This window comes from Fundulus heteroclitus, chromosome 18, assembly GCF_011125445.2.
Source record: "Fundulus heteroclitus isolate FHET01 chromosome 18, MU-UCD_Fhet_4.1, whole genome shotgun sequence".
Taxonomy (NCBI): Eukaryota; Metazoa; Chordata; class Actinopteri; order Cyprinodontiformes; family Fundulidae; genus Fundulus; species Fundulus heteroclitus.
This window is the reverse complement of record NC_046378.1, coordinates 37,457,390-37,482,972: the sequence shown is the minus strand read 5'-3', so window position 1 is coordinate 37,482,972 and position 25,583 is coordinate 37,457,390. Positions and strand designations below refer to the sequence as shown.

Sequence of the window (25,583 nt, the reverse complement as noted above, 5' to 3'; positions counted from 1 at the left end):
TCCTAGACATCTTTACCACTGATTAGATGGTGGTGCACGTGCATTGCAATCGCAGAAAGACGGCAAGTCTGACCGTGTCACATTTAGGTATAAATTGAGACAGGAAAGCCGCAGCAAGATAATTTACCCAGAACACTGACACATTCAGTTGCAGACAGATTAATGGAAAGCAGAGCATTTGGGACAGGGATTTCAGACATTAAGCCGTTCCCTGCGGGGGAATCCGACATGAACACATAGGCTTTTGATTACATTTAAACAGCAACGCTCTGCTAAGTATGCAAAGGTTAAGATTCGCCCTGCTGAAAAAAAGAGAATTAGGCAGCTAACCGGAACAAGGACGTACCCAACCATACCAGACCACTTTATTTCTAAAGCGCCGTCGATACAACACAACAGGTGACCAAACTGCTGTACAGAAATGTAAGAGAGATCACAGGAATAAGATTTATGCAAAGGGTAAAAAGGTTAAGACCTAGATGACAGCTCACACTAGGTTAAAAGTAAAAGAAAAACAATTATGTGTTTTTGAACAAGTTTTTAAAAGAGCAACAGATTGAGCCTTTTATGCCACACAGCGGCAGATCACTTCCACGTGTTAGGAGCCAACACTGCAAAGCCTCTGACTCTTCTGGATTTGTAAAATGTCTTCGGGACAGTCAAAAGGATGCGGTCAGCCGATATTAGTGCCGATCTAAGATTTATGGCGTGTACGGGGAAAGAAGCGTAGACAAATCGCTCATTGTGGCTTTACGGATTTCTACGTCTGTAGCTAACTCTGGCTGCATGCAAAGGTTTTCCGGTCAAACCATCGAGGCCTGTTGGCTTATAATATTTTATTTCTGTGTTTTATACTTTGTTATTGCTCTATTTGTCCGTAAACGAAGCACTTTTGTGTCTTTTGTGTCTGCAGAAAAGACTATCAGGACGAACGCTTGCCATATAATGTTATACATGACAATGAATACATGGTTTGTGGTGCTTTCTTTTTATGGTCAAATATGTCACTAGGTCCCTTTAAGTTAAACTGCTGAAGCTCTAAACTGGACTCTGTACCACATTCGCAAATTTGCACATTTACTTCATTGCATCCTTATCCAGCATCACAAATGCTGCCGAACTCTCAGTCTCTAAAATGCACTCGTGCACAAATCATTTCTGCACATACGAATGTTTTTTTAAGAAATACTCACCTGTACACTTTGATCGCACACAGTCTCTTTCTCCTGCATTGTTTACATTTCAATTGTTGTACTGTTAAATCACTGCTGCACTTTATCCTATAAACTTTATCCTGTAAACTTTATCCTGTAATTTACTTTATCCTGTAATCTACTGCAATTCACTGTAATTTTCAAGCTGTATGCAAACGAAATGTCGTTCTGTACGCACTTTGTGCATACAAAATGACAAATAAAGTTGTCTAAGTCTAAGTTAAGAGACCAAAAAAAAAAATGAATGAAGAATTTTTAAAATGGCTGCTTAGAAAATGCTAACACATGTAAATCAGCACAGGTCGCCGGGACATTATTTCTGTTTTTCTCTCATCCTTCATCACTGCAGCTCTGTATCATCCACTCCTGACAAAAAAAAACAAAAAAAAAAATGGGAAAACTTCCCAAACAAGTTAGCAAGAATTAATGTTATAACCCAGTTCACACATTCACTGGAGGAGAAACTGAAATCCACTTTCATGGTTCCCTGTGGGGCTTTTTTTTTTTTTTTTTTTTTTTTTTTAGCTCCAGCAGACTCCAAACAACACCAAAGGGAGTCTACGGCTCCACCTTTGATCTATGAATTAACACATCAGCCGTTTCCCTCCGGAGTCAAGCACACCCTCTGCTTTCCTCTGCACACACACACACACACACACACACACACACACACACACACACACACACACACACACACACACTTAAACATTGCCGTAAACAAAAACACATTTCTCATTCCGTCTTTCTCCTGGCTCTTATCTCTGTCGTTCTCACACGCGTTCTTGATCACAAAGAAATTTCCAATCCTGTGTTTTTTTTTTTGTTGTTGCCTCAAACGGCACCACATGCCACGCATACCAACACACACACACACACACACACACACACACACACACACACACACAGCTATGCGAGCGAGGCTAAGACAGTAGGAGGCTCGCTGAGGCGGTGAGGGTCGTGGGTATTACATGTTTGTCTCCCTTGCCCTCTGAGCCACTGCAGCGTCTCTCTGTGATGGATGGCTGGCTTTCAGCCAACCGGCAGCAACGAGCGAGGCCGAGCTGGTGGAGGTGAGGCTGAGCTGCTTCACGCTTATCAACCGCCCTTTCTGTGTTTCTTTTCTTACCACAACATTAAAACGCATCTAAGATCTACAGCTAACGAGTCAGTGTCTTGTAATAGGAAGCGGTCTTTCTCAGAACCTTCTGGTGGGCCTTTTTTAAATGTTTTTGAGTAGAAGTGAGTGAAAAGCCGGACCGCTTTTAAAGATTAAAGCTGTTTTGAAGGAAAATGTAGAGAAAACAGAAGCGACACAAGACATTCGCCCGTTACTGTCTTCCAACACTGGCGGTTGTGTTCACATGACTGGACTTGCATCTTTCCTGGGGGTTTTCTCCTGTCTTCCTTTTAAGCATCCTTCACGCAGGATTAAGTCTGTTTGCCTTACAGTCTCCAGGATTTCCACAGCTGTATCAGTGTAAGGTTAAAGAAGAGTTCTAGTTTCCCAGCTGGCTCTGGTGCGCTGTTCTCTAAGCCCCAGTGGGTGGAGGCAGATGAGCGTTCACACTGAGCCTGGTTCTGGTTCTGCTGGAGGTTCTCCTCCCTGTTAAAGGGGAGTTTTCCTCTCCACTGTCGCTTCATGCATGCTCAGTATGAGGGATTGCTGCACTGCAAAAACGGAACTAGAATTAAGTAAAATGTTCTTAAAATTTGTATATTTGTCCTTGATTTGAGCAGGTAAATAAGATGATCTGCCAATGGAATTAGAATTTTGCACTTAAAATAGGAACAATTCATCTCAATCATCTTATTTCAAGTGCAGGATGTCTAATTATCTTATTTTAAGGGGTCAAAATACTCATTCCATTGGCAGATAATATAATTTACCTGCTCAAATCAAGGATAAATACACTAACTTTTAGAACAATTTTAGATCCGTTTTTGCAGTGTGCAAAGCCATCAGCAATGCAGACGACTGTCCACTGTGGCTCTACGCTCTTTCAGGAGGAGTGAATGCTGCTTGGAGAGACTTGATGCAACCTGCTGGGTTTCCTTAGAGAGGAAACTTTCTCACCAACCTGGAGGATCTGATTGAATTTTATTTTGTAAAGAGCCTTGAGATGACATGTTTCATGAGCTGGCACTATATAAATAAAATTGAATTGAATTGAATTGAATCAAGCGCTCTCGTTCCACTACCTGCACTGGAAGCTCAGGAGGCCCAGGCTAATGACTCTCACCTGGTCACTGATCAGCACAGCGACACTCTGTAAAACTGAGGATACAGACAACAGACAACAAGCTCTATGCTTCTGCAGGAGTCACCGCGGGTGAGCTTATCCTTTACGAACATGTACTTTCTGGTAAATTTGATTTATTGATAAGAAGTGTCTTATTTAAATTGTTAAAAAAGTATTTAAAATGTTTGGTTGCATGATTACTTCATTGCTAGCGTTAAAACTAAAATGAAATGCATTTCAGTTGAAATAGCACACTGTGTTATTATGTTATTTTAATATCTACATGCAGCGGTGAAATGTTAATTTAACAATTAAATACCATTTGCTTTAAAAACAAATTACCATAAATTGCAACTTTACCAAATGTATTATTTTGTCAAATTATTTAGTAGCAGGTTAAGTATTCTTGAATGTAGTGATTTTGGTTTTGATGTTTAATTCACATGTTTTGCTATTCAAAGTTTAAAACCTGCTAATGCTACAGGAGGTTAATAAAATCAAATAAAGTGAGAATGAGATGTCCCCATGTCCTTTGGATTGAAGTGTGTCATTTTCAAGTTGGGCAAGAGCTAAATGAGCACAGAGAACTTGACAATCAGTGTGAATGCCGGCATGACTCTACTGCACTGCAAGTGCTCACCAAATATGTTTTTCCCACCGCTTTATTGGCCAGACTATAACACTGCTTATCTGCATCTGGACATTTCTTCATAATCTGCAGAATTTTGCTATAAATATGGGAGGTTTCTGCACCTCTGCTATCAGTTGCTTTTTATTCTCTTTTTTTCCCCAATGTGTCCTGTCTGTTGGTGTAACATTAAGAATTGTTGTCTTAATGCCAAAAAGAGCCCAACAGATTTTACTTTCACAAGTGGAGCATTACTGCTTTTCACCATCTGGGACTATTTCATGTTCAATGGACACAAAAAAAGGTAAAAGGGAAAGAAAGGAAGAGAAAAAAATGGGACAAAATGCTAAAAGGGAAAACAGGTGACAAAAATAGAGTAGAGGAATAAGAGAGAGCAAGATAACATCCTCGGAGTCTGCTTCTACACATGCAGAAAAGCAACCAATAAAGTATTACAGGTACAATCAACCAACGCCTAAACATTACTGAAAAATATGTAGTATTATTTAATACAAGATGTATATAGTGGCAGCCAAAGCTAACTATAAGATTGTCTGTATAGCAGTAAGTCTGTAAGCACCTGGGTCTAAGCACCTGTAGGTATTAGTGAGATGTTATCCATAAGAAAATATGCTCAATAGCTGAGCTAATACATTTAACATATAGTTTATGTTTTTGTTTCACGTTTCTGTTGAGTTTAAATTCATTGTTCAAGTGGAACGTTTCTTTAAAAGGACGATTTTGTCATGACACATGAAGATATTCCTGTTCTGGCTCGACTTGCTTTCTGTTGTTTGAGGACTAAGCATTAGTCCAAACTGAAAATATAAGAAGTTTGTTTGTTTGTTTGTTTTTATTTGGATCCCCATTAGCTTCAGCATAAGCTAAGAGCTATTCTTCCTGGGGTCCTCCAATCTACCATGTGACAATACAATTTATTACATCACGTTACACACTACACTCACAAGACATTTACACAAAATGTTATACGTATTTACATTTAACGCCATTGATCACTAAAATAATAATAACAATAACATAAATACATAATAAAGATAATTAAAATAAAATATTGCTACTCCAAATAGATGTATATCAAGAACAAGCTAACAAGTAACATACAACAGTATCTCCTTAATGAAATTAACATGAACTATTCAAATTTCTTTGAAGGTAATATTTCTTAAGTGAAGTTTTGAAACCATAGAGGGTGTTCTGTTGTTTGATAGTATTTGGGAGTGAACTCCATTCACATATTGCCCTGTACCTAACTGAACGTTGATTAGATTTAGTTTTAACTCTGTGTAAAATAAAACTACCTCCTACTGCATGTCTCGTTGGATAATGATGTGTATCAATACTAAAGGATAGTTTTGTATATAAGGTGTTTTATGTGTTATAACATTATATAAATATACCATTACTGAAAACACCAATCTATTTTTAACTTTTAACCATAAAAGGCTATGATGCATTTTGTCAACATTTGATCTAAACCCACATGGGAGAGCGTCTTAAGAATGGATAACAGGAAACTATATCCAACACGATGTGAAATAAACAGCAGTCAGGTATTAGCACTTTTAGCTTTGGCAAACTTTGCAGTTTCAGTTTTTCAGATCACCGTGCCGTTGTGTGAACGTTGTCTGTGTTCGGATGCATGTCACTTTCTGGCCAAACGCAAATGGGTTTTGCTTTTTGCTTTTAACCCCTTTTCTGGGATTTGTTGAAAATATATTACAGTAATTGCATAATTGTATCTTTATCCCTCCCTGCCCTGACAGCCTCGTGTGTCCCCCCCCCCCCCAACGTTTCCTTCAAAGTCATCTTTGCTTTCCGTTCTGGTAGATTGCAGCTTCCATTTCTTCCGGATATGCTTGGCCTGCTCTCACTCTCCTCCAGTCTGTCCGACCTCATTTATCTCAGGGCCTCTCCATCTCTCAGCTCCCCCCCTACTTTCTCTAATAGCCTGGTTTGTTCTTGCAGCTCTTCCATTATTTCATGCTTCCTCCTCTCTATTTCTCTTTTTTCCCTGACCTTTCCTCTTAATTTGCCTTTTGTCATTTCCCTCCGCTCTCTTCACTCCACGGCCTTCTCTCTGTCTTTCTTGTGCCTTTGTTCTCCCGTTTACTCCAACGGTTTCATCTCCGTCCCTTCATCTCAGAAAGCCCGGCGTCGCAGCCGAGCCCCATAAATAAGACAGGGACATCTCTCCTGTGACATCCCATTGAGGGCTCCGTCTATATCTGCCTTTTTGTTGGAGAAAGACGCACTGACACCATCAGTCGCTGCAGTGGAAACTCCTCTTCAGACACAAAGTTAAAGCATTTCCCAAAGAGTCTCATGATGCAATCAAAGGGCGAGGCAACTTTGTCAGATTAAAAGTACTTTTTGCAGGTATGAAACATACCTTTCACGAAGCCCATATTTCTGTTTTAAGTTTTTTTTTTAATTGGACTGGTGTAATATCCCAATCTTAAATGCTGCGTTTTCATTAGCTGTAAGCAGAAAATCAACACAATTAACTGAAACCAAGTCTTAAACATCAGTCCATATGTAATTAATCCATATAATGTGTTTCACAGGGAACTGAGTTACTGAAAAGGATTTACTTTGAATGGTATTTTGAATTTATTGAATACAACAGTATATTATTGTTGTCAGTGGGTGTAATATTCATATCACAAAGGACTGTTTTCAAAGAAATATTTTAAGTAATGAACTAAATAAGTTAATTAATGATTAAGTTAATAAAAATGTTTTCATAAGTGCCAATAACATTCCTTTTATTTCTGAAGCAAACAAAAAAAACCTCAATAAAAATAAAATGGAAAACAATTGTTTAATTTAGCGCAAGATTATGTTACGTGCCACAAAATGTCTTTTTAGAGAATAAATCTGATTGAATACTATTGATTTTAAAACGTTGATGCTTCCGGCAAAAATAAGTTATTTTAGTTCATTTTATTGACCCCAGTCCCAGTTTGAGCATTTAATAATAATAATAATAAAAAACACTTTTAAAGACGGATTATATTCATCAATCTCATAATTTTGCTAGCCTCCAAAAGTAAACACCACAAAATGTAAATCTGCTTCTTTCTGACCGTCATCGCTGTTGTCGTCCACCAGGATGATCTCTTTGAGCAGGTGAGCCGGCGTGTGATTGACGGCCGAGTGGACGGAGCGCAGGATCACTGACAGGGCCTCGTTCACGAAGATGAAGATGAGGGAGATCTGGGGGAGGTCTCTGGGGTAGCTGACTTTTCTACATCTGCAGAAAGAAAAGCAAACAGGCGACATTTTAGGACAAATCCCACGTTCTGCACAATCTGATCCTTCACTGCTGCTTTAAAACACCAAACTTCCTCCGTCTTGAAAAGGGAAGGCAAAAACATGCAGCTTTCTGTGCAGGCCTCATCACGTGGGTTCTTTTGCCGTATTCACTGTGTGTGTGTGTGTGTGTGTGTGTGTGTGTGTGTGTGTGTGTGTGTGTGTGTGTGTGTGTGTGTGTGTGTGTGTGCCTGCTGCTGACAGGAGGCCTGTTTTCACCGCTGCTCAAACAGCTCTAATGAAGAGCAAAGAGGAAAGGTGCTGCTTTAGCTCTAAGTTTAGCACACGCGGAGGCGGTGATGTCTTCCTTTTCTTTTCCGTGTTACCGCTTTAATCAATAATTCGATTTCCCATGTGTGATGAATCCAAGGGTTTCATTTGAATAAAAACCTCGGATTTAAAACGAATCATTGCATTTTTCCTTGATCGACACCTAATGGACTGGTCAAAAACTGACCAATCCATTACTATACATGTTCATTTAATGCAACAAGATTAGACACCCACTTTTTTCCATTGTAAACACTTCACTGAACTGCACTTTGCTTTCAGTTTAAGAAAAGCCTGATGGGGTTTAGAGACAAAGGATGTCATGAGATGCTTTGCCACAGAATCTGGAAATAATAAAATATCATCATATTTCTTCATTACAGGGTGTCTATATGACATTGTGTTTTCCATTGTGGCCAAATTAGCATCGATGAAGCCCCCAGCGCTGTTAAACACACAGCGCTTGAAAGGTTTTTAAATATAATGTTTACCTTTAAAAAGAAAAAAAACATTAAAAAAACTTCAAGCACCACCAGAACTTTACTTCTCTTAGAAAAGTTTTAGTCTCTATAAAATAAAAATCAGCACAGCTCAGAAAACTTCTTGGTTGCTTCAGACTGGGTGAAAAAAAAAACACATTTTTCCCCTGAAGCTTTGGTCTCATTGTTAAAAGGCAAACATCAGAAGAGAGTTAAAAGAGAATATTTAAAGCTTTAGCTATACCATGTAAGGCAGTGGTGGCGACTGAAAATCCCAGGATGCTGCAGACAACATTCATCAAAACTGTTTTTTCAAATCTAATTAAAGCCAAACTGACAAGATCAAGCCCTTTTCTCACAGACTGAACCTCCAAGCTGCACCGAAATTAGCAAAAAAAACTTCCTCAAGGTTAGAAAAACCAGCACACAAAGTCACGACACATCTTCTCGTAGCTCATTAAGATTGGAAATGAAGATTTAAATTGTTTATGAAGATTACTGCAGTTATGAAATCAAGCTTTTCTCTAAGAGTTAATCTTAAAATGAGGCTTACTCCGCTGAATACATCAAAACAAACATTAAGTTGACTATCATGATGCACTGTCAACCCAGAATACCCTGTGATGTCATATGATATGCTCCTAAATATTACTGATAATCCCTTCATGCTGTCATATCTGCATTTTGTTGCAATAGCTTAGAAAGACGCATTGCTTTGGGAAAATTACGCTCTAGCGTCTCCTTTTTTTAAAATTTCACAATCTCTCGCACAACATGACATGTGTGCCACTGCTGCACAATCTGAGCAACTACAACTAAAAATACCAGAGCAATTACTCAGGAATTACATCACTTAATCTCACGCTTTGCTGTCCACACTCATCAAGATTCACACCCCTCTGCATGCCAGATGCTTAAAACTGAAAGTAAAACTTGGCCCTGAGCTATTTTCTATTAATTCAGCTAATTTTCTCACCATGGGGGGGCTCTCATAGAGCACTGAAATACCATTTGAAAACGGTCAAATCTTCTTTGAATATGAAAAAAAGTAAAGGAGCGAATAAATAGTTTATTAGTACTTAATTTAAGCAGGAAGGAAAAAAGGAGAGTACTTCCCCAACTCAGTGCAAACCCTTGGCATCGTTAATAGGAACAGATTTTGTGAACAAATGTAGTAAGATCCTACGCTTTTTTTTTGGATAATGTAAGGTGTTAGATATAAGGGAGGAAGGCCAAGACGCCGTTATATGATATGCCAATAGTTTAATCTTTGCACCCACATTGCAGACCATCTGTCTGCAGAATACACGACGAGTCGATCTGTTGAGGTTTCTGGTTAATCTTAAGGCTCTGTGGTAAACTTTGTCAAGAAAATGTAAGCAGTTTGATTAAACATGCACATAAATTATATCTGTGCAGTCAAACAAAGACAAAAGTGTCAGACACGTCTTTTCTTAGAGTCAAAAGAAACAAATGACCTAATCTGAAAGAAAAATCAGAGTTTCAGTTTTTATGGGGTTTTTTTGTGGCAACTGTTTGATATAAGAGTTAAACGAGAGACAATCACCAATCCAGACTCCCAGGTATTTATGTTCCGATACTAAATTGTTCTTCAAATCACAGAAAAATGGCAATATATGGAAGAATTTAATTGTTGGAAAAACAACATAATTTTTGTTTTCTTAGCATTGAGAACTGATTTAGTATTAAACGTTTGCTAAACAGTATGAAAGGATTGATGGAGATGATGAAGTGCCTGCTCAGGTGTGGATCCAACAGAATACAAAGTGCCATAAAAGTAGAAGTTAGTGTTCAATACTTGTTGAATAAGATTATTAATATTTAAGGGAAATAATAATGGGTCCAAAACCGTTCCCTGAGGAACACCTCTGACCACATCAAGGAAACAAGAGGCCGTGCCTTCAGCTTTCCCACACTGAGTTCTCTAGGAAAGATCATTTTCAAACCACCTGTTCCTTCATACCAGCACAAATCTTATTTATTTATTTTTGCTTTAAATATAAATGATCTGTATTGTTAAAAGGCTTAAAAAAGGTCAATGTAAATAAATTAATTAATTAATTACCTTTAATGGAACACTAGTTATACTGTCCTTTTTCTAAAGCCAGACTGAACTGGTAATGTAATATGATGACTTATGATGAGATACGTCTTTAATTGCTCACTTATGAGAAGCTCAAGGATTTTAGCAGGAACAGACAATCCCGCCGTAGATCTGTAAATGTTTAGGTCTTTTGAGTAACAGCGGAACAAAGGTGGATTTAAAAATGGTAGGAATCTGGTGAAAGATCGAAAAGGTAAGTCAAGTTTTGCAAAATAAAATCAGCTGCCTGTTTTATAATATGATGACGTCACGGCAAAAGTAACGTTCCCCATTCTGCACAGCAGAATACTGAATACGGCACACCCCTGATCCCAGTACACGCGTTCTAACTCATATTCAAAGGCATGACGGGACCTGGATGTTCCACAACATTCCTTTCATTCCAGCGTACATGTTACAGCCCCACACTTTGACGGCATCATGACATCACTGAGGTTAGCATCATTTGCTAACTGCTCGTTAACATGCTTACATTTGAGGTGATCCCAGAAAGGTTAACCTAGACATCATACACTCTCTCGCTCCTCAAGGGGGAATCCCAATATATTCCCAAACTAAAAGGGATGTTCCATGTAATGGTTCTGCTCTGGGGTCTCCTCCCAGCCGGACATGTCTGACTAACCTCAGACAGGAGGCATCCAGCCGCTACCCTTAGCAGATGACAGTGGGATGACTGAATTCCTTACTCTGTGTCTAACGAGGAGCCCAGCCAGTGTTAATTACCTAGAAGCTCATTTCAGCCTCTTGTGTGTAGGATCTCATTCTGATCATGATCTATATCTCATGACCATAAGTGAGGGTTAAAATGCAAATGGGCTGGTAAACTGAGATATTTGCCTTTGGAGCTCAGTAGGTTCTTTATCCCAACAGACTGGCACAAAGACCCCATCATAGCCCCCGGTTCTCATGTGTCTATCCGTCTCCTGCTCATCCCCCTTCCTATCATCACTTGTCAATAAGACACCTGAACGCTGAGACTCGGACCCACCAAGGGGGAGCAGAACAGAACCAAGATTTTAAATAAATCACAGGGTGATCTGAAGAACCGTGGCGCTCATGGGCGAATCCTAACATACAGAGACAATGAAAATGAGCCCCCGCAGCGTCTTACTCAAAATGTTCACCCACGTATAAAAGCTAACAGATTTAACTGTAAGGTTGCAGCAATGTAAAAAAAAAAACAACAACAACAACATAAAGAAGCTGCAAAAGATGCTGCAGCAATTACAGCGAGAAGATATTTGAATGGGAGGCAAAGGGTGGAGTGCAATCAATGCAGTGTGTAGGAGAGCAGCGAGAGCAGCATGAATAGTTTCAAATGTAAGTGAGAACTCGTCACTTCACAATTACAGACTCACTGAATATTCTGGCTGTAAATGTTCTTTAACATTTCCTTAGCAGTGCAGACTGATCGGAAAACCTACAGCTAGATTGGTGGTTAATAGCAGAGCCGCGTTTGTCATCTGCCGTCTATCCTTAGCAGGTTTAAACAAATTAATGCCAGAGATCTTAGTTTTTCTTCCTTTTAACTCCCCCCTTTTTTTGTCACTCGCTTCTTTTCTGTCACAATTCTCCACCACCTCCTGCTCTGCAGAGTAAAAGGAGCCTCAATCAAACACAGTGTGGTTCATCAGGCTCCAGCTGACATCCTGCTGCTGCTGCTTTTTCCTTCCAGGCCTGCAGATATCACACCCAGACACGCTTCGCATGCCGCTCTTTTCTCAGCACCGTATACGACTCCCTGCGGTGACAAATAAGAATGCTGGATTCTTCACAACACTGTGTCCAAAGGAGAGAGAGAAAAAAGGCCCACACATGCAGCTGGTGGCAGGGAAGAGCAAAGAACCCTTATCATTAACGACTTAGAATCTACTCACCTAAACAGAAAAGTGGGTCAGAGAAACATTCCCAAAACAAACCGCCTGTATAATATATCTGCACCACGCATTAAGCTTAATTCTTTTTTTTTAATTATTCATTATATCAAATCATAATGAGAAATTGATTAAAGGTTTTCTATTTTAGGAAACTAAGCAGATTGCATTGATAGACTTGGAGTTGCAATATACAGAGCTGTGAAAAGGAATAGAAGGGCTATAGTAGAATAGAATAGAATAGAATAGAATAGAATAGAATAGAATAGAACTTTATCCCAGAGGGGAAATTCCATTGTTCAAGGAGCTCAACATAAAGACAATAACTAATGCTTTTTTTTGTTATTTTTAGCTGTGACACTGTCCTATGTGGGGATGGCTTGAATATCTTCAAGCTGTCCTATTATACAGATACATCTAAAATGACTATTTTGAAAGTGTAATATTATTTGCCTGTCATATTATATAGAATCATTACACATATAGTCATTCAAAGCCTTTGTGTCTTATATTTCTTGATGATTATGGCTAACAGATAATGAAAACTCAACATTCAGTGTCTCAGAGAATTAGAATACTGTGAGAAAAGTTCATTATAGGAAACTCATGGTGTCACACCCTAATCAGCCAATCAACTCAAAACAAATGTTTCCTGAGCCTTTGACAGTCTCTCCCTGTGGGTCAGTTGGTGACACAGTCATGGCGAAGACTGCTGACTGGACAGATTGTCCAGACTCTAACTCCTTCACAAGGAGGGGAAGACACAGAAGGTGACCGCTGAAGAAGCTGGTTGTTCACAGGGTCCTGTATCCCAGCATATTAACAGAAAACTGGGTGGAAGGAAGACGTATGGTGGGAAAGGGCGCACCAGCAACAGGGAGAACTGCAGCCTTGAGAGGATTGTCAAGTGAAATCTATTCAAGAATCTGGGGGAGCTTCATGAGGAGTGGACTGAGGATGAAGTTGGTGCATCAAGAGCCACCACACGCAAACAAAAGCTGGGCTACGAGCTTCCAACCTGGGCTAAGGAAAAAAGGAGCTGGACTGTTGCTCAATAGTCCAAAGTCCTGTTTTCAGATCAAAGTAAATTCTGCATTTCATTTGGGAATCAAGGTCCCAGAGTCTGGATGAAGAGTGCAGAGGCCCAGAATCCACGTTGGCTGAAGTCCAGCGGGACGTTTCCACAGTCAGTGATGTTTTGGGACGCAGGGGCGCCTCCTGGGGGTGGCCAGGGGTGGCCATGGCCCCCCCTGTGCCATGTCCTGACCACCCCACTGGCCAGTGTCTATTGTAGTAGCATCAGTTTAGCATTTCATCCTTTCATGCACAGCCAGCAAGACAGACGCTCTTCCTTGGCTTCTATCACACTTTTATTTGTATCTGCCAGTATCTACTTCCCTTAGTAACTGTTTTGTTTTCCAATAAATGAATAAATGTAAACCTTATTCCTAATGTAATTACGCAATAAAAATGTATTGTTGTTCAACTCAATATGTTAACTCTGCTATTATTGGGCTCTGCACATTAGATCATTAGGAACATTAAAAATTCAAAAAAAACATTAAAAACCATAAGATATTAGTAGGCGTTTACTTAAGTCTTTCTGATTCTGCCTGTTTTCTACATGTAGCTTTACTACAACTGTAGAATAAAATCTTGAAATTACAGCTTTTAGTTTCAGTGCCACCCCAAGAGTTTAAGTGGCTCCATCTGGCCACCCCTATGAAATATTTCTGGAGACGCCACTGTTGGGACGCCATGTCATCTTCTGCCATTGGTCCACTCTGATTTGTGAACTCTGCAGTCAATGCAGCCGTCTACCAGGAAACGCTAGAGCATGTCATGCTTCCCTCTGGTAATAAGCTGTATGAAGATGTTGGCTTTATTTTCCAGCAAGACTTGGCACCTGCCCACACTGCCAAAGTTACAAAAACTGGTTCAATGACCACAGTGTTTCACAAGCCTGACATTTGTGCTTAAAGCATCCTGTTTTGATTGGTCTAATGTTCTAATTTTTTTCATAATTCTAATTTTCTGAGACACTAAATCTTGGGTTTTCTTTGCCTGTAAGCCATGAATTACACAACATGTTTAACGCTATGCGTAATGAATCTCTAGGAAAAAAAAGTTTCACTTTCTGTCGTGACTGGCGAAAAAATTTGCACTTTTATGCAATATGATAACATTCTGAGATGTACTTGTGGATGATACAGTCGGCCCCATCTTGTGTTTAACCCTTTGCAACGTTCACAGCTCTGCGGCGGTTCTGTTTCTCTGCTGCTGACGTCGCTCTCTGCTCCCTGCGCTGCTCTACCAATTATCCCATCGTTTGCTCCTGTGACTGTGCTAATTACCGGCATGGCCACGCCTGGTAGGACCACTGGCTCCTCCAGCAGGTGGCAGGTTCTCTGTGTGTGTGAGTAGACCTTGCAGCAGGCCTTTACTGCCTTCCTGTGTGTGACTCAGACTTCTCTGTGGATTCCTGCCTGCTTGCCTTGCCCCTGTCAGACTTTCTTGTTGGCCTTCTGATTCTGGACACTGAACCTTTGCAAGTACCTCTGACCTAGTCTCTCCGCCTGTTCCTGTTCCTGAGCTTGATACACTGAGCAGGACGCGCAGCATCACAGTCCCTCCCTGTTCTCACTGACAGGTGGGAGCCTGCTGGAAAAGAAACGGCTCTAGGTGCTCAGATAGATAATCGCACATTTTACCATCCGTTCTGCCGCTTCGTCCCGCTGGTAAAATGTCTGGGAATTGTAGGAATTTTCCACAAGAAGTGTAGACAACAGTACGCTCGCCTATGAAGGGTAAAATGTCCACATAGCTCACAGACTGTGCAGAGTATGTGGGAGCCTTTACACTGCTCTCTAAAACACGGCCTCAAAGATCATCCTCTGCACGCCTCCTGGACCCGCTGCTTGGATTCTGTGTCACAACCTGATGGCTTCTATACCACTGTGATACGACTGTGTATCATACAGCCACTAATCTGTCCTCTCTCTTTCAGTGGTTCCTGAGCGCGTTCCAGAAAGTTTCCAGTCTCCCCACACCTGTCGCTTAAATAAATCTTTAAAACTGCTCTTTGTGTCTCCGCTGAATTATCAGGCCCTGCCTTTGGTGCATTACACCCTTTTTCTCTCCTAGACATGGCTATTGGCTGAGCCTTTATGGTGATTAACCGTATGTGCTCTTTGGTTTTCTAGACTTTAAAACCGTCTGGGAGCTTATCTTCTCAGCTGTGTATCTCTCCTAGAAAAAAACCACTTGATGAGCCACTTGCTGTTACGTTTGTACTTTTCTTTCACATAGAAAGTACTCCTGAATCAGTGCTTCTGTGCTCTTTTGTCTGCATGTTCTGTCTTCTCGAACCCACAGTCGATTAGGGGCGACGGTGGCGCAGGAGCTAGGGAGTTCGTCCTGTAAGCAGCAGTGTAAATGCTTTCTTTACTGCAGCATTGTAATGAAAGTAAGAGCAGTACTTCCTTCCCTTTTGCTGAAACAGAATGAACTCAGCAGCCAAAGTTATCCATTTGAAGGAATAAAAGCATTTTAAGAAGTTTAATTTAGAACATTCCAAATAAATCAGATTTCAGTGAGACCTCCATTCAGAGCAGCAGTGACTTTTTTTTGACTAGATGTTGTTTCTGAATTATTAAAACGTGTTTTTATAGGACAGTTGAAAGCAAAAATGACTTTCATACATCCATGTTGTCTAAAAAGGTTATCTACCATTAAAAGCATGATCTAAAAATGCGCTCTGTGCAGTTAAATGGTCCAAACCCTTTTCTTTTTGTTTTTTACGTGGCTGACACAAACTCACTTGCTAGGCCGGTGATCCGGGATGGTGCGGTCCAGAGAGATCCGGTCACTGAGGTAGGCATTGTAGCCGTACTTCTCCTTCAGGTATTTGGCGTCATTCTCCTCCAGCGGCGAAAGCGTAGCAGGGAGGCCGCCTTTACCACGGCCCCCGAAGCCTTCAATCAGGCCCAGGGATTTGGACAGACCTGTTTGACGTGAACAAGACAAGATTGCATGTCAGGAGCCTGGAGGCTGACCGGGTCGGTCTCCTCTCAGTAAGGGCAGCATAGGACCGACACCTTAAATATAACACATATATGATCAGGGGAACCTTTTTTAGCTGAAATTTTAAGCAGAATATGAAGTTTAATTAGGGTTTGATCTAATTACAAAGCAAATCATAGTTCCAATGAAGGAGTGCACAAGATTTTAAAGTCAAACATCAAATATAACATAAGATTCTTTGGGTTATAGCTGTATCTACGGGTGATAATATCATCAAAAGGAATGTTTAAGACTCAGATTCTCTGACAAGTCTCCTTCATTTTGATGCAACTGAACCTTTATTCTCTGCAGTCGACCCTGACCTCAAACCCCGTTACTGGAAGGAAGACATGGACTCTTCAGGGATTAGCTGATGTTCTGGAGGTCCTTGCAGCAAAATAGCTACTTCAATCCTTCTCATTTATTTAAACTCTTGACATTTAAAGTGCCTTATTAAAGTCTTCACATCCCTTGGCTTTTTAAAAAAAAAAAACGTTTTGTAACATTAATGGTGGGAAATGAGGATAACCTTGTGGTATAGTCCTAATAAATAAAATATTATTTTCTCTGTTTTAAATCTATCAATAATGCATCTGGAGGGGGAGTTCACACATGAATCCTTAATTGCATTCTTTACAGTAAGAAATTAGATTCATTTCTTTACCATATTGAGACTTCAATATAACAAAGATGAAAGTTAGCAACTGCTTAAAGGGCGACTCTGAAGGGAGCTGATAATGAACATTCAGGGTATCATGAAATGATTAAAGTTATATCAGTGTCTCGCTCTTTGAAATATAAATGCAAAGTTTTCTCTTAGGTACAACCTAAGCTTTGGAAAGGATCATTTAAAATGAGAAACCTTTTATTGTAGTTTACATATTAGTAGATGGCAGATATGTAGATAAGTGCAGGTGATGCACAACGCTGCCACATCTTTTCTGAACGCTTTAAGTTAATTTGGCCAATAAAGCATGAAAATGTATGTTTATGTTGCTCACATGCTAATAAGGTTTTAGTGTCTATTTGATCTGTCAGGTTCATGTGTTAGTCATCATTAAAAGTAATTAGAAATGTATGAGAGATTGTAGCAGTCAGAGTACAGAGTTTTTCTCTCCATACGGTGTGAAAATGAACTATTTTGTCATTTCATCCAGTTCTCACATCACAGTTAGTGCCCCGTGTATCTGCAAAGAAGCGTCAGTGGAGCAGACACAGCTTCTGTCCCTTTTATTAATTCAGAGAGAGATACACAATTATTTTCAAATAAATCTGGCCTATATGTATGTTGAACAGAAAACCTTTAGATGTCCTCTTAGCGGTTTGCCACATGCCATGTATGGGACAGAACACATGGAAGAAGATAAGATCAAAATCAAGCATTTTAGCCACTATCTGTAGGGAAATAAAACCCTGAAACTGCATTTCACCGTGAACATGGTGAAACATGGTGGTGGCAGCACCATGCTGTGGTGATGTAACAGAGAATGGGCAATAATTTCAGTATCCAGCCGTGCCAATCTGGTGGAGACAATCTCCGAAAGACTTGGAACCGAAATTTAAGCGTAAGGTTGTCGACTCAAGGCAGCTGAATACACCTGCAAGCCGAATGCTTCCTCATGTCCAACTTTGAGGGAAACAAGAATGTTCTCTAATGGAGCCAGAAAAAAAGTCTGGAGTGGACATGAGTGTGGATGTTACTGTACCGTTCAGCTGCCTGTACACCACATCCTCCAGCGAGCTGAGCCTCTTCAGCAGCACCTCGTGGCTCACGCTGGGCCCCTGCGCCGTCCCGTTGGCCCGGGGCCGCTTGCCGTCGGCCGGAGCCTCCGGACCGGCCGCCTGGACGCTGCGGCTGTTGCACTTGGCCCAGAAGGTCATGAACCCCGCGACCGCCAGCACGTTGAGCAGCAGTAGGACCCTCCATCTCCTGAAGACAAAAGCCATGAAAAAGAGTTCGGGCTCCCGGTGCTGATTCGTGTGTAGGAGGAGGGGGGGGGGGGGGGGGGGTCAGGTGTCTCAGCGCTTGCGCTGTTCTGGAAGGTGCAGGGAGAACATCAGCAGACCCAAAATTGGACGGAAAGCGGGAGATCCCGCAGGAAGGCTTGCGCTATCAGAGCCGGTGCGCCGATCACCAGAGCGTCGGACGCCGGGGTTATTCCAGGCTGCATCCCTCTCCTGGAGAAACGTGGGGCGCCTGGCCATCGGCTGCCATCCGCCACCTCTCTGTGTCTAAAACCATCCGCTGAAGACGTGAGACAAAGGCAGCGGCATATGCAGCGCTCAGAGAACAGATACCCCCTAAATAATTTAGGAGAAAGGAAAATATTCTTCTGGGTTTTCCTTCCGCTGCGTCTCAGAGAAGTCGGCAGTGGCGCGACCGAGGCAGCCTGAGCGCAGAGATCCTGCCGGGTGATGCTTCAGGGGGATCCTCCTGAAGGACCAGCCAACATTTCCTCCTCCCGATGCCGCGGCTTTCTGCTCTCACGCCGTCCTCCTCCTCCTCCTCCTCCTCTTCCAGAAGGTTAATCACAACCAGACGCGATGAGAAGACTGCGCGGATGGAGCAGCTATCTGCGCTCGGAGAGATGCGGCAGCAGCATCAGCATCCTCTCAGAGATTCGCTCCGAAAACCGGTGTTAAAAAAATAAAGCCTCCTTATTTCTTTCTTTATTTCCCCCCTCACAGACCAACGTCTTCCTGTTATTCCTCACCCTCTTCTTGTTTATTGGGGCTCTTACTTCCTCCTTCTCTCCTCCTATCGCGCTTCATATGCGGACGCTGGACTCGATCCGGGGACGTTTCACTTCGCATCAGGTCAGGGGTGGTGGGTGGTGGGATGATGGGAGGGGTGTCTGCTCGCTCTCATACACACTGGGTGAGAAAATAGCCTTCGTTGTTCAACTACAGCTGGCTGGGAGATTGAAGCGAGTTCAAATTGCTATTTTTTATTTTTTACCTTTCATTTGTCACAATCTAATCATCTTGATGAGGTTTAAAAAGGATCCAAAGCGCAGAGCGGGCTAGAGGCAAAATGTTTAATAATAAAAACAAAACTTACAAAAGTTCCAACACACAAGGACGTTCAGAAACTGGAATGGGCATTTTTTTAATTTATTTTTTTTATTTCCTTTATTTATCCAGGTAAACCCCGTTGAGATCTGGATCTCATTTTCAAGGGGGACCTGGGCAGAAATCTGCAAAAACACTACAACCTGGTTACAAAAATAAAACCAATTAATACATATGCACAAATATAAAACAATAAAAACAATTTAAAAGCAGTGACACTGTTTCATAGGACCTTGCTTGTCTATAAGAACCGCTCGAAATAAGTCCAATTAAATAGTTTCCGACATCTTGAGCTCAGACTGGAGCTGATTCCACGTTATAGGAGCCAACACTCTGAATGCTTTCTTTCCTTTATCAGTTCGAACACGAGGAACAGGCATGGAGACTTTGCACACAGAGAGATGAGGGACATGGCAGAAAAATAAGCAGTCAAAACCGCAATGAGAAATGAAAACCAGGGAGTTTAGATACAGAGGGAGGGGAGGTGAAGGTAATCCGGAGGAGATGAGGAACACCTGAGGCCAATGAAGACAGATAAAATGAGGGATAGGAGCAAAATGAAGAGGAACTGAGGGAAAACACATGGAAGAAATCTACGGAGCAGTCCACATGAAGACAAACATGGTACATTTTCATTAACAATTAAGAAAATATGTACGCAGCACCACGCTGCAGTGGGAATGCAGGGCCCATTGGTGGCCAGTGGTGCCTCCAGAAATGTTTCATAGGGGGCCAGATGGAGCCACTTAAACTCTTGGGGTGGCACACTGAAACTAAAAGCCATCATTTCAGGATTTTATTCTATTGTAGTAAAGCTGCCTGTAGAAAACTATCTTAAAGACTTAAGTAAACGCCTACCGATATCTTTTCGTTTATTGTTTGATTTTTAATGTTACTAATGATCTAATGTGCATAGACCAATAACGGTACAGTTAACGTTTTGAGTTGAACAACAATTCTGTTTCATTGTGTTATGATATTAGGAATAAGGCGCACATTTATTAATTTATTGAAAAATAAAACAATTACTAGGGGAAAGAAGATACTGGCAGATACAAATAAAAGCACGATAGAAGGTCAAGAAGAGCGGCTGCTTTGCTGGCTGTGAATAATGGGATGAAATGCTAAACTGATGCTACTATAATTTACACTGGCTGGTGGGGTGGCCAGTGGAATGGTCAGTACATGGCACTGGGTATGCATGTATGCATGTTCAACGTGATCGTTGAAGAGGACACACCGTCGTGTAATAATGTTTATTTGTGACAATGAAGCGCACGTGGGTTACAAAGCTACAGCGTCATGTTAGGAAAAGACAAGGCTCACTTGTACTCACAAAAAAATATTTTAAAATGTATCCACCTGGTTTCAAAGATTATAACTTATGCTCTCCCAAAATGCCAGATCCCTGACGGTGCACAGCCTAAAGACTTTTGCACATACACATAATATCATCTCCATGTGGATGTGCCCTAACAAGAAATAGTGAAAACAAATTTCCATAAAATGAACAAATAACCTAATTCAAAAATGAACTAAAATAACAGCAACTAGAGAACATAAACAGGGAAAAAAAATCTCTAAGCATATATGTTCAAGAACAGTTAAAACCCCAGCAGCACATTAAACATGAATAAAAAAGAAAAAGAAATTACTTTTTGTTACACCGGGAAAAATCGTCATTCCATCCTGACAGTAGTAAATACATTATGTATTCAGAAAAAGGTTAAAAATGTATCTGCAAAAACTCTAACCAATCCTGCCATTTGGTCTGAATGGCAGTGATTGGTCAGAATTTTGTTCCTGCTCTTATTCCCCTCTGTCCCTCACGTTCTGGGTTTATCACCTTATCTATTGGTTGTCCCACATGTCAATCATTCTGACGCGCTCATGTAACGCCAATGTGCGTGCTCGTTCCTTCTGAGTTTCCGCTTGCTGGCTGCAAACTTCTAGTATTTATGTATCCGGTTAGCTTAGCTGTTAGCTTCAGGGTTAGCCGTTCATTGTAGCGCTGCTGCTCTTTCCATATACTTTAAACATGGCAGACAGTCGTGTTTAAAGTATACCATGAAACCATGATTTATTTATTCATTTAACTGGTTTACCTTCCGTAACCGTTCATCTTCAAACATTCTTTCTAGATTATCCAGAGTCCTACTCTCCTCTCTTCAGCTCACCCTACAGGTTTTTATTATTTGAAAAGAAACAGGCCCAAAGCATCCCAGATCCTCCACCTTAAATGCTTCTTGCTAAATCCAGGTAGCATCTCTGCAAACCAAAGAACAGTTCCAGTTAAAGTGCAGAAACATTATTCAAACTCTAAATATTTATGTTTGTGATGGTAGGACAATCATTCTGATCAGTAGCTTTCCAGCATTTATTTCAGAGGAAAGTAGACCGGTGGGGCCTAAAAGAAGCTTTCTGAGGCTAAATAAAGTGTCGCACAAAACAATACAGGAAGAACTGTATGTGTGAGAGAAGACTATGTGTCTCCCTTGTTTTGTTTTTTTCACTAGTTTTATTTCCTTTGAACTTCTAATTATAAACTACACCGAGTTCCTGTTGTGCTTGCTTTTAGTTAGGTGTCTGGAAGAAGTTTCCATCTATGACAAGAGTTTTACTTCTAAAGTCAAACAGAGAGAGAGAGAGGAAAAGTCGATTGACCTAATCTTAGTCTGTGTTACATGTCTTTGGAGGTCTAGTCTTAAACTGTAGAGCGAGAATAAACACAAGTGATGCATTATCAGGTGCAACAACAAGACGGACACGTCTGTACCAGAGAGAGATCTACGTTCAACACCTATCCAGGAGTCTTTGTCAATTCTGGAGGCTCGCAGCTGCTCAACTGCCATGTTTTCAGGTGACTGAGAACATGCACAGGCGTATTCTGTGGCTTGAATGTGATAAAACGTTTTACCGCGCTTCATTGCAGAGCACTAGTGTGTGCAGAAATGGGTCACCCAGATTGCTGGTAAGAACCAAGGTGCTTCACAGCTCTGCAGCTCACAGAGAGGCTCACCAGCTGTGATCTGCAGGCAGCCCCGGCGCACGGTGACGGCATATTTGCGCAAGAAAGAGGCAGTGCAGGGGGAAAAAAAGAAGCAGAGCGTGATCAAAACCTTTGCTTTGGTCTGTCAGATGCATTGAGGAAAAAAAAAAAGTCAGTGGAGAAAAGGCAGCATCTGTCAAACACGCATCAGGAGGAAGAAATGTGGAGAGAAATGGAGGAAACCGAGAGTTTAAGAAAAAAAAAGTAGGAGGAGAGCAGAGATGCTGGGGAGGAATCAAAATTCAAAGGGAGAAAAAAAATTCCTATAGTCAGAGACAAGCTGAGATGCAGGAGAGAACAAAAGAAAGAAATGGAGGAGGGAAAGATTGTGTGACAGCAGCACAGAAGACAGCCGGGTAAAGCAAGACGTGTAAGAGTAGATCTGACTTGATTTTTGTTGGGCGGCTGAAAGGAATAGCCTCAACCTCTCAAGTTGTGCTAGAGGGCGAGGTCAAGAGGTGGCCAGTTCAAGCTTGAAAAAAAGCTAGCTGAACTGAATCCCACCCCTGGAAAAGAACCTTAAGCCTGCCGCTCTTTCTAGGATCCAATCAGTTCAATTTTTGTGTGTGTCAGTCAGTGGTTAGAGGAGCTTTATCTTCTCCGATAAAACAACTTTAACACGATCAAATGCATACATGTATAGACGCACGGTACAGACATGCAACACAAGCGTGTGACTCACAGGCACTGTGGAAGTTTTGCAGTTTGAAAAATGATCCTTTATTAATCTAAAGGGTAAAGGAAAAAACGTGTTAAATGATGAACAACAGGTGACTTTTAATTGTTTGAGATATCAGCAGTGACAATAGAGAAGCAGTTGGTTTAAGAAAATTTCCAAACTATCTGAAGTCCATCGTGTTGCTTCGGGCATAACTTCTCAGTAAGTAAAGAAAAACGACTCTGGGAGAAAATGCATAAATCCCAGTTATAGTGTGTCTAATATTAAAGTTCATTTCAGTATAGTTACAAAGAGACAAACATTTTCACATTTAAAGCAGTTATCAGAATAACAGCTCTTCTCTCTGCTTAGAACACAGCGGCACCATTTCAGCTTCATCTGGTAAAACTACCTGACCTCTGAAACGCTGTAATTTACACAGAAAACTGAACAGATCAAAACAGCCCAAACACCCCAAACCAAAGGGCTGAGCATGGAGGTGGAGGGGTGATGATGTGGGCTTGATTTGCAACAACACGGCCTGGGGACATTGCATCCCAGCACCCCCAGTTTATACGGCGTCACTGAGTGTAAAAAGGAACCGGACCAAGCATTTAACCCTGTGGAACTCCTTTGATGATTCCTGTTTCAGGACTGTTTCTGTGATTGGTTTTCCTTAACTCGCTGCACCCCTCACCCGTGACTCCTCAATCCCTTCCCCATGCTCCCCTGTGACTGTCTAATTACCTCCAGCTGGGGAATCCGGGATGAAAGCTCCTTCTAGCCGCGGTACAGGTGCCAAAGCAGAACATCTTGAAAATGGAGAGAGATTGGCACAGGGATCAAGCTGGAATCAAGAAAACAACAACTACTGTAACTATCTTATGTATTCACACGTGGTTCAAAGAACAAACGGGGTTGCATAGAAATTGGTATACACACCCCTGAGCTCAACATATCAATCTCTAAAAGACTAACGGATCAGCTTTCAGTCTGCACAGCAGAAGCAGTGACTATTGATGGCCTACTGGGCTGCAGTGAGCTGAAGAGGCCAGACCAGACGGGGTGGTGATGAGATTCCCCTTCAGATGGAAGGCACACCATCTGCAAAATCTCACCGAGAGGACATTGGACTCTACCACAGTCTTTTAAAATTGCACAGAGGTGGGACTGACACACATTTTTGTTGGATGCCAGCCCAGAAGGGGTGAAAAGCAATGACTATGCTGCTAATTTAGCAAACTGGGCATTAGATAAAGAAATATAGCTTAGAGTTCCACTTGGGAGAAAGGAAACAGAAGAAATGGTGGGATAAAGATCAGAAAGGCAGCAGATATAAAGAACTACAAAGACATGTAGTAATAAAGAGATATAAAGATAGAAACCGAGGAGAAGGAACAAATATAACAGGAACAAGGGCAGATCATACATGGCTAAACGCTTTATTTAAAAAATAAAAGAGAAAAAGAATACTGACAAACATGAGAACCGTGGCAGGTAAAGAACATATTTTACTACACGGTGCATTATATACTCAAGAAAGGGGAAGGTTACACAATAAAGTTAGGGAAGTAGGGCGCACATGGGATTTAGCCGGATTACTCGGCTCAGAAAGAGATGCGATGGGGATTAAAGAAACCAGGAGGGTACTTTTCAAGTTTCTAAAGGATACAGGATTAATGAATGGAATATGACACAAAGAACTAGAAACACGATGTTACACACTCTCGTGAAGTAGGCTAAATGTTATACTTTTGCAATCTGCCATAATCTGACAGAAGAAGAAGAAATAGTACAGGAGCCAGATCAAACGACGCTTTATGTAGATAAAATTCAGCCCTTTTCAAGTCAAGTCACAGAGATCATGACACTGTTTCTGCCCCCTGATCCCCTGCCTTTGCCTGCTTATCCGTATGGATTCTGATTTAACAGTCCTGACCCTCGCCTGACTTCTGCCTGCCGGACCTGTGAACCTGTCAGACGGCGAACTCAACTTGAACCGTTTCTTTGGCCACGCTGTCTGGTGAGAGAAGTTTAAACCAGCTCTCTTTTTCCCTCTCCAGTTTTACTCTGAGTTCAGTCCCTCTTCTGCAAAGTTTCCTGGTTGCTCTTCAAGCTCCTCTCACCTGGAACACCCCAGAAAGTTAGTTGAATCCTGGGTCCAGAGCTGCCGTATTCCTGCATTAGAATTAACTTTTAAAACCACTTCCTTCTGTGTTGTTTTAGGTAAACAAACTAGAATCGGTCCAATAAATAGCATTTAATCCTAGTAAAAATGCCCTTTAAGACTCAGAATGAATGAACAGAATGGTGTTACAGGCTCTAACAATATCCGAAGCGCTGTTAGCTCTATTAGTTGTATTTAATAGAATCAGAATCATCTTTATTGCCAAGTAGGATTTTACACGTACGGGGAGTTTGCTCTGGTGGTAAAGTGCTGCACACAGACAAACATACAGTTGACATAAATTAAAGTAGAAATAGATATTATGAAATAAAAAAACACATGCAAGATGTATAAGAATAAGAGAAGCTGTATTATTTCCTCTGCAAATAACACAGCTATTTGCAGAGGAAGA

At 41.2% G+C, this 25,583-nt stretch overlaps 1 protein-coding gene across 1 annotated transcript in view; it reads right to left on the bottom strand.

Moving 5' to 3' along the window:
* The window catches only part of galnt17 (polypeptide N-acetylgalactosaminyltransferase 17), a 42,650-nt gene extending 23,608 nt beyond the window's left edge, over positions 1 to 19,042 (bottom strand). The window contains exons 1-3 of the mRNA XM_012872500.3: positions 17,932 to 19,042; positions 15,984 to 16,167; positions 7,190 to 7,356 (exon numbers count right to left, since the gene is read on the bottom strand). Of these exons, the coding sequence (XP_012727954.1) occupies positions 7,190 to 7,356; positions 15,984 to 16,167; positions 17,932 to 18,172 (592 nt within the window). The 5' untranslated portion in view covers positions 18,173 to 19,042. The remainder of the gene's footprint in view (positions 1 to 7,189; positions 7,357 to 15,983; positions 16,168 to 17,931) is intronic.
* Positions 19,043 to 25,583: the final 6,541 nt, after the last annotated feature.